General features: G+C 54.2%; 1 protein-coding gene across 1 annotated transcript in view; it reads left to right on the top strand.

Annotated features, from left to right (window-relative positions):
• The first annotated feature begins 1,849 nt into the window (after window positions 1-1,849).
• Window positions 1,850-10,275, top strand: part of tmem240b (transmembrane protein 240b) — an 11,227-nt gene continuing 2,801 nt past the window's right edge. The window contains exons 1-3 of the mRNA XM_079808453.1: window positions 1,850-2,235; window positions 2,404-2,510; window positions 3,977-4,176. Of these exons, the coding sequence (XP_079664579.1) occupies window positions 2,194-2,235; window positions 2,404-2,510; window positions 3,977-4,176 (349 nt within the window). The 5' untranslated portion in view covers window positions 1,850-2,193. The remainder of the gene's footprint in view (window positions 2,236-2,403; window positions 2,511-3,976; window positions 4,177-10,275) is intronic.

Here is a 10,275-nt window from a genome sequence, read left to right as displayed (position 1 = left end):
TAGTTGGTGTGAACCGGCATTAATTGTTCAAAAACCAGTGTAATACATAAAAAACTAAGGTTATCTACATGCGCAAAACCCGTGAGAACAATAACTAAAGTTTGAATAATCGCGATAACTCAATAGAGGTAAAGGAACGATATATGTTATTTCGGAGTATTTTTTTTCAGCTGATGAGCGATGAAAATGTTAACAGCCAATCAGAGCTTGAGAATTTTACGCAGTAGACGACAAAACTGCAGTGCGCGCTTAAAATAAATAAAAAGAATATCGTGTGTTGGTGTGAGCGGGCAATACATGTTCATAAACCAGTGTAATAATAAACTAAGGTTATCTACATGTGCAAAAACCACGCTGAACAACGAGAACAATAAAGTTTGAATAATCGCGATAACTCAATAGTTCACAATGACATAGTGGAACGATATTTGTAATTCTTTTTTTTTTTTTAGCTGAAGAGTGAATAAAATGTTGACAGCCAATCAGAGCTCGAGAATTTAACGCTAGACTGCAAAACTGAAGCGCGCGTTTATAATAAATAAAAAGAACGTTATCGTGTGTTGCTGTGGACGCTAATATAGTTGTTGGTGTGAACCAGCATTAAATGTTCAAAAGCCATTATAATAAATAAAAAACAACAAAGGTTATCTACATGCGCTAAAGCCACGAGAACAATAACTAAAGTTTGAATAATCACGATAACTCTCAACAGAGGTAAAGGAACGATATTTGTTAGGAGTGTTTTTTTTCAGTTTATGAGCGATATAAATGTTGACATCCAATCAGAGCTCGAGAATTTTCCGCAGTAGATGACAACTGCAGTGTGCGCTTAAAATAAATAAAAAGAATATCGTGTGTTGGTGTGGACGGGCAATAAATGTTCATAAACCAGTGTAATACATAAAAAACTAAGGTTCTCTACATGTGCAAAAACCGCGCTGAATAGCGAGAACAATAAAGTTTGAATTATCACGATAACTCTCAACAAAGGTAAAGGAACGATATTTGTTATTAATTTTGGAGAATTTTTTTTCAGCTTATGTGCGATAAAAACGTTAACAGCCAATCAGAGCTCGAGATTTTTACGCGGTAGATGACAAAATTGCAGTGCGCGCTTAGAAGAATGTTATCGTGTGTTGGTGTGAACGGGCAATAAATGTTCAAAAATCATTGCAATACATAAAAAACTAAGTTTATATACATGCGCAAAAGCCGCGCTGAATAGCGAGAACAATAAAGTTTGAATAATCGCGATAACTCAGTAGTTTACAATGAGGTAGAGAACGATATTTGTTATTCATTTTAGGTTTTTTTTCAGCTTATGAGTGATAAAAATGTTGACAGCCAATCAGAGCTCGAGAATTTAACGCTAGACTACTGGTGTGAACCGGCATTAAATGTTCAAAAACCATTGTAATAAAACAAAACAGGTTATGTGTAAAAACCGCGCTGAACAGCGAGAACAATAACTAAAGTTTGAATAATTGCGTTCAGAATGAGGTAGAGGATATTTGTTATTAATTTCAGAGTCTTTTTTTTTTCAACTGATGAGCGATAAACATTCACAGCCAATCAGAGCTCGAGAATTTAACGCGGTAGACGACAACTGCAGCGGGCGCGTGTTTATAATAAATAAAAACGCTATCGTTATCGTGCGTTGGTGTGGACGCTACTAAAGTTGTTGTTTGTGTGAACGGGCATTAAATGTTCAACAAGCATTCTAACGAACCACAGGTGATGTACATCGCGCTGTAAAACATTCTGTCCGTGTCCCGCGTGCGTCTGTTATTCCAGATGAGCGTGACGCAGGAGTTCCTCATTAAGCTAATGGACTGATCTGAGATCCGATACAGTCAAACATCAGATCACTTACACATCACATCTGACGCGCCTCGGACGCGATTCTCCGCGCGCTCGAGCTGTTCTGCTGAAAGCGTTCGCGGACATGTTGTAGAAGCGCGTCTCCGAGCCGCAGGTGAGACAGCTGAAGATCCGCGAAACACCTCCATCCGCGCGAGGAGGAGGAGGAGGAGGAAGATGAGGAAGATGATGATGATGATGATGCGATAATCTCCGAGAAGGATTCCTGTGGTCTAGAGATGGTCAAATGATATCGCGATCTGTGTTGTTGTTGTTGTTGTTGTTTGTGGACTGTGATGAAGATGTGATGAAGATGATGCTCGTGCTCTGTGGATGAAGATGATGTTTATGGTGGCTGGAGCGGTTCTGGTGCTGGTAAGAAGATCTGTGTGAAGATTCTGCTGAGGAATTACATAACTCTCTCTCTCTCAGCGGCTGCAGCTGAACTTTAATGCTAATGTGTGGCTTTCTGTGGAGAACATGTTCAAATGCATTTTTTAACGCTAATCGCTGGGAAATGGCAGTAGTTTTGGTGTTTTCCAGGCCATCGTGTGTATGTCCGACATGAACGCGCTGCTGGACCGATTTCACAACTTCATCCTACCGCGCATGCGCGGACCCGAGCGCGTGTGTCACTGCACCTGCGGCAGGTAAGATACACTTTATCTGAATTCTAGACACATCCATAGCCGGATACAGATATTATTTAAATATTACATTTCTGCTTTACAAATGTTTTGAGGTGGCGGAATTTCCCGGGAAAAATCCATTCACGTCAAACGGAATCCGCACGTTCGGGAGTTTCGCGCAAGGGTGAAAAGGTTCCCGCGGATTTCGCTCTTGCTGGTCACGTGAATTAATAATCGCGTGAAAGCTGCTTAAAAGTCGACTTGTGAGCAGCGCTTCATATATCGCTATGCTATTGATTAATAAAAAAAAATTCTACGCAAAATTTCACTGAAATATCTTTCATGTGATCGCACTTTTCTGCTTGGGTCAATATTCGTAAAACAGCACAGATGTTATAGTTCAATAAACACTTTCATTTAACGGGCCGTTTACACAGTTTTCAGCTAAAAACAAAAAAAAACATAAAAACTTTTTATTTGTTTTGGCCGTTCATTGAAGGCCGGAGTATATTTCACTCTTTATTCGTACGCGTATGAGAATGAATTAACGCGTTCTCATACCAGGGCGAGTCAAAGAAGAGCATTGTAAACTACAAAAACAGTGACGTCATGCGCATTTTGTGTTCAGTCTAGAGTGCGTGTGTTTCTTTAAGTGTCATCGCCACCTACTGGCCCGGCAGCAGAATACAGCGCTGTAGCCGTTTCCGCGGATCTGTGTTATTGACAGCGCTGTCGTCTAAACGAGATAAACGCGAAGGAAAAACATTTCTGTTTTAGTACACCGTTGCCGTGTAACGGACCATAATTAAGGGAAAGTGACGCATTAGAGCAAGTAATGATGGCTGTTTCTAGACAAGATGCTAATTGAAGATGTTTTAAAAACAAACTAGCTAACAGGGAACGTTCTGTCAGGGTTATAAACAAACGTTCTGCCAGTAACATTAATACAACGTTCATTCACAGTTATCTGCTCCTCAATGTTCTCAAAACGTTTATTTATACATCGTTCATGGAACGCTTTAATTGATGTTCGTCTAACATTTTTTAAATGTTACTACTTGTTTCAGAACGTTCCCTTAACGTTCACCTAACCGAGAAAAAAATATTTTGAACGTTCAGAGAACAAACAGGAATAACGTTTTCATAAGTTAATGGGAACGTTTGGCTGGGAAACCCTGAGGAATCTGTAGTTCTTCAGTGGTGTGCGTTAGCGCTAGCGAGGAGGTTACCTGAGCCCGCTTGAGTGTGCTGGGAAAAACGCCAGTAACAGTGAACGTCACACACCTGACCTACGACCCCATGAGTCCAGGTCAGGCTCCACCCCAACAACGAGATCATATGTGGTGACTGTGGTGGACTAGCAGTGAAAGAACGTCTGCTAATGGGACATTTCCTTTAATTCTACAGTGGAATGTTGTTGAATGGAGGTGAATCTGAGTTTGTAGCGGAACCGTTGCTGATGTCATGATGTTCTGCTCGTCCCACAGGCATCATGTGGAGCACGTGATCCCGTACGAGGGCTCGGGCGGCTCCGTCGGCGGCTCCTCAGTGGGCAGCAGCGTCAGCAAACAGGAGCTGGACCTGGTTCTGGGTCTCCTGATGGGCTTCTGCATCAGCTGGTTCCTGCTGTGGCTGGATGGGGCGCTTCACTGCGCACTGCGGTTCTGGAGGTCCAGCCGAGCCTACGGTGAGCTACTCTACCGCCGCCTGGCTCTGGCTGACTCTCTGGCTGACTCTACTCTACCGCCGCCTGCCTCTGACTGACTCTACTCTACCGCCGCCTGCCTCTGACTGACTCTACTCTACCGCCGCCTGCCTCTGACTGACTCTACTCTACCGCCGCCTGCCTCTGTCTGACTCTGCTCTACCGCCGCCTGCCTCTGACTGACTCTGCTCTACCGCCGCCTGCCTCTGACTGACTCTACTCTACCGCCGCCTGCCTCTGACTGACTCTACTCTACCGCCGCCTGCCTCTGGCTGACTCTGCTCTACCGCCGCCTGCCTCTGTCTGACTCTGCTCTACCGCCGCCTGCCTCTGACTGACTCTACTCTACCGCCGCCTGCCTCTGACTGACTCTACTCTACCGCCGCCTGCCTCTGACTGACTCTGCTCTACCGCCGCCTGCCGCTGACTGACTCTGCTCTACCGCCGCCTGCCTCTGACTGACTCTACTCTACCGCCGCCTGCCTCTGACTGACTCTACTCTACCGCCGCCTGCCTCTGACTGACTCTACTCTACCGCCGCCTGCCTCTGACTGACTCTGCTCTACCGCCGCCTGCCTCTGACTGACTCTGCTCTACCGCCGCCTGCCTCTGACTGACTCTACTCTACCGCCGCCTGCCTCTGTCTGACTCTGCTCTACCGCCGCCTGCCTCTGACTGACTCTACTCTACCGCCGCCTGCCTCTGACTGACTCTACTCTACCGCCGCCTGCCTCTGACTGACTCTACTCTACCGCCGTCTGCCTCTGACTGACTCTACTCTACCGCCGCCTGCCTCTGTCTGACTCTACTCTACCGCCGCCTGCCTCTGGCTGACTCTCTGTCTGACTCTACTCTACCGCCGCCTGCCTCTGACTGACTCTACTCTACCGCCGCCTGCCTCTGTCTGACTCTGCTCTACCGCCGCCTGCCTCTGACTGACTCTACTCTACCGTCGCCTGCCTCTGACTGACTCTACTCTACCGCCGCCTGCCTCTGTCTGACTCTACTCTACCGCCGCCTGCCTCTGTCTGACTCTACTCTACCGCCGCCTGCCTCTGTCTGACTCTACTCTACCGCCGCCTGCCTCTGTCTGACTCTGCTCTACCGCCGCCTGCCTCTGTCTGACTCTACTCTACCGTCGCCTGCCTCTGACTGACTCTACTCTACCGTCGCCTGCCTCTGACTGACTCTACTCTACCGCCGCCTGCCTCTGTCTGACTCTACTCTACCGCCGCCTGCCTCTGTCTGACTCTACTCTACCGCCGCCTGCCTCTGTCTGACTCTACTCTACCGCCGCCTGCCTCTGTCTGACTCTGCTCTACCGCCGCCTGCCTCTGACTGACTCTACTCTACCGCCGCCTGCCTCTGTCTGACTCTACTCTACCGCCGCCTGCCTCTGTCTGACTCTGCTCTACCGCCGCCTGCCTCTGGCTGACTCTACTCTACCGCCGCCTGCCTCTGGCTGACTCTCTGGCTGACTCTACTCTACCGCCGCCTGCCTCTGTCTGACTCTACTCTACCGCCGCCTGCCTCTGTCTGACTCTACTCTACCGCCGCCTGCCTCTGGCTGACTCTCTGGCTGACTCTACTCTACCGCCGCCTGCCTCTGGCTGACTCTCTGGCTGACTCTACTCTACCGCCGCCTGCCTCTGTCTGACTCTGCTCTACCGCCGCCTGCCTCTGTCTGACTCTACTCTACCGCCGCCTGCCTCTGTCTGACTCTGCTCTACCGCCGCCTGCCTCTGACTGACTCTACTCTACCGTCGCCTGCCTCTGACTGACTCTACTCTACCGCCGCCTGCCTCTGTCTGACTCTACTCTACCGCCGCCTGCCTCTGTCTGACTCTACTCTACCGCCGCCTGCCTCTGTCTGACTCTACTCTACCGCCGCCTGCCTCTGTCTGACTCTGCTCTACCGCCGCCTGCCTCTGACTGACTCTACTCTACCGCCGCCTGCCTCTGTCTGACTCTACTCTACCGCCGCCTGCCTCTGACTGACTCTACTCTACCGCCGCCTGCCTCTGACTGACTCTACTCTACCGCCGCCTGCCTCTGTCTGACTCTACTCTACCGCCGCCTGCCTCTGACTGACTCTACTCTACCGCCGCCTGCCTCTGTCTGACTCTACTCTACCGCCGCCTGCCTCTGACTGACTCTACTCTACCGCCGCCTGCCTCTGACTGACTCTACTCTACCGTCGCCTGCCTCTGACTGACTCTACTCTACCGCCGCCTGCCTCTGACTGACTCTGCTCTACCGCCGCCTGCCTCTGACTGACTCTACTCTACCGCCGCCTGCCTCTGACTGACTCTACTCTACCGCCGCCTGCCTCTGACTGACTCTACTCTACCGCCGCCTGCCGCTGACTCTGCTCTACCGCCGCCTGCCTCTGTCTGACTCTGCTCTACCGCCGCCTGCCTCTGACTGACTCTACTCTACCGCCGCCTGCCTCTGTCTGACTCTACTCTACCGCCGCCTGCCTCTGTCTGACTCTGCTCTACCGCCGCCTGCCTCTGACTGACTCTACTCTACCGCCGCCTGCCTCTGTCTGACTCTGCTCTACCGCCGCCTGCCTCTGACTGACTCTACTCTACCGCCGCCTGCCTCTGTCTGACTCTGCTCTACCGCCGCCTGCCTCTGACTGACTCTACTCTACCGCCGCCTGCCTCTGTCTGACTCTACTCTACCGCCGCCTGCCTCTGACTGACTCTACTCTACCGCCGCCTGCCTCTGACTGACTCTACTCTACCGCCGCCTGCCTCTGTCTGACTCTACTCTACCGCCGCCTGCCTCTGACTGACTCTACTCTACCGCCGCCTGCCTCTGTCTGACTCTACTCTACCGCCGCCTGCCTCTGACTGACTCTACTCTACCGCCGCCTGCCTCTGACTGACTCTACTCTACCGTCGCCTGCCTCTGACTGACTCTACTCTACCGCCGCCTGCCTCTGACTGACTCTGCTCTACCGCCGCCTGCCTCTGACTGACTCTACTCTACCGCCGCCTGCCTCTGACTGACTCTACTCTACCGCCGCCTGCCTCTGACTGACTCTACTCTACCGCCGCCTGCCGCTGACTCTGCTCTACCGCCGCCTGCCTCTGTCTGACTCTGCTCTACCGCCGCCTGCCTCTGACTGACTCTACTCTACCGCCGCCTGCCTCTGACTGACTCTACTCTACCGCCGCCTGCCTCTGACTGACTCTACTCTACCGCCGCCTGCCTCTGACTGACTCTACTCTACCGCCGCCTGCCTCTGACTGACTCTACTCTACCGCCGCCTGCCTCTGTCTGACTCTACTCTACCGCCGCCTGCCTCTGTCTGACTCTACTCTACCGCCGCCTGCCGCTGACTCTGCTCTACCGCCGCCTGCCTCTGTCTGACTCTACTCTACCGCCGCCTGCCTCTGACTGACTCTACTCTACCGCCGCCTGCCGCTGACTCTGCTCTACCGCCGCCTGCCTCTGTCTGACTCTACTCTACCGCCGCCTGCCGCTGACTCTGCTCTACCGCCGCCTGCCTCTGTCTGACTCTGCTCTACCGCCGCCTGCCTCTGACTGACTCTACTCTACCGCCGCCTGCCTCTGACTGACTCTACTCTACCGCCGCCTGCCTCTGACTGACTCTACTCTACCGCCGCCTGCCTCTGGCTGACTCTACTCTACCGCCGCCTGCCTCTGACTGACTCTGCTCTACCGCCGCCTGCCTCTGGCTGACTCTACTCTACCGCCGCCTGCCTCTGACTGACTCTACTCTACCGCCGCCTGCCTCTGACTGACTCTACTCTACCGCCGCCTGCCTCTGACTGACTCTACTCTACCGCCGCCTGCCGCTGACTCTGCTCTACCGCCGCCTGCCTCTGACTGACTCTACTCTACCGCCGCCTGCCTCTGGCTGACTCTACTCTACCGCCGCCTGCCTCTGTCTGACTCTACTCTACCGCCGCCTGCCTCTGGCTGACTCTACTCTACCGCCGCCTGCCTCTGACTGACTCTGCTCTACCGCCGCCTGCCTCTGTCTGACTCTACTCTACCGCCGCCTGCCTCTGGCTGACTCTACTCTACCGCCGCCTGCCTCTGGCTGACTCTACTCTACCGCCGCCTGCCTCTGACTGACTCTGCTCTACCGCCGCCTGCCTCTGACTGACTCTGCTCTACCGCCGCCTGCCTCTGGCTGACTCTACTCTACCGCCGCCTGCCTCTGACTGACTCTACTCTACCGCCGCCTGCCGCTGACTCTGCTCTACCGCCGCCTGCCTCTGTCTGACTCTACTCTACCGCCGCCTGCCTCTGGCTGACTCTGCTCTACCGCCGCCTGCCTCTGACTGACTCTACTCTACCGCCGCCTGCCTCTGACTGAATCTACTCTACCGCCGCCTGCCTCTGGCTGACTCTACTCTACCGCCGCCTGCCTCTGACTGACTCTACTCTACCGCCGCCTGCCTCTGACTGACTCTACTCTACCGCCGCCTGCCTCTGGCTGACTCTACTCTACCGCCGCCTGCCTCTGTCTGACTCTACTCTACCGCCGCCTGCCTCTGACTGACTCTGCTCTACCGCCGCCTGCCGCTGACTCTGCTCTACCGCCGCCTGCCTCTGTCTGACTCTACTCTACCGCCGCCTGCCTCTGGCTGACTCTACTCTACCGCCGCCTGCCTCTGGCTGACTCTGCTCTACCGCCGCCTGCCTCTGACTGACTCTGCTCTACCGCCGCCTGCCGCTGACTCTGCTCTACCGCCGCCTGCCTCTGTCTGACTCTACTCTACCGCCGCCTTCCTCTGGCTGACTCTGCTCTACCGCCGCCTGCCTCTGGCTGACTCTGCTCTACCGCCGCCTGCCTCTGACTGACTCTGCTCTACCGCCGCCTGCCGCTGACTGACTCTACTCTACCGCCGCCTGCCTCTGACTGACTCTGCTCTACCGCCGCCTGCCGCTGACTCTGCTCTACCGCCGCCTGCCTCTGTCTGACTCTACTCTACCGCCGCCTGCCTCTGGCTGACTCTGCTCTACCGCCGCCTGCCTCTGGCTGACTCTGCTCTACCGCCGCCTGCCTCTGACTGACTCTACTCTACCGCCGCCTGCCTCTGACTGACTCTACTCTACCGCCGCCTGCCTCTGGCTGACTCTACTCTACCGCCGCCTGCCTCTGACTGACTCTACTCTACCGCCGCCTGCCTCTGACTGACTCTGCTCTACCGCCGCCTGCCTCTGACTGACTCTACTCTACCGCCGCCTGCCTCTGACTGACTCTACTCTACCGCCGCCTGCCTCTGACTGACTCTACTCTACCGCCGCCTGCCTCTGACTGACTCTACTCTACCGCCGCCTGCCTCTGACTGACTCTACTCTACCGCCGCCTGCCTCTGACTGACTCTGCTCTACCGCCGCCTGCCTCTGACTGACTCTGCTCTACCGCCGCCTGCCTCTGACTGACTCTACTCTACCGCCGCCTGCCTCTGACTGACTCTGCTCTACCGCCGCCTGCCTCTGACTGACTCTACTCTACCGCCGCCTGCCTCTGACTGACTCTACTCTACCGCCGCCTGCCTCTGACTGACTCTACTCTACCGCCGCCTGCCTCTGACTGACTCTACTCTACCGCCGCCTGCCTCTGACTGACTCTACTCTACCGCCGCCTGCCTCTGACTGACTCTGCTCTACCGCCGCCTGCCTCTGACTGACTCTGCTCTACCGCCGCCTGCCTCTGACTGACTCTGCTCTACCGCCGCCTGCCTCTGACTGACTCTGCTCTACCGCCGCCTGCCTCTGACTGACTCTACTCTACCGCCGCCTGCCTCTGACTGACTCTGCTCTACCGCCGCCTGCCTCTGACTGACTCTGCTCTACCGCCGCCTGCCTCTGACTGACTCTACTCTACCGCCGCCTGCCTCTGACTGACTCTACTCTACCGCCGCCTGCCTCTGACTGACTCTACTCTACCGCCGCCTGCCTCTGACTGACTCTACTCTACCGCCGCCTGCCTCTGACTGACTCTACTCTACCGCCGCCTGCCTCTGACTGACTCTACTCTACCGCCGCCTGCCTCTGACTGACTCTACTCTACCGCCGCCTGCCGCTGACTCT

Source organism: Gobio gobio (assembly GCF_949357685.1).
Source record: "Gobio gobio genome assembly, chromosome: 24".
Taxonomy (NCBI): Eukaryota; Metazoa; Chordata; class Actinopteri; order Cypriniformes; family Gobionidae; genus Gobio; species Gobio gobio.
This window is presented reverse-complemented; position numbering and strand designations above follow the sequence as displayed.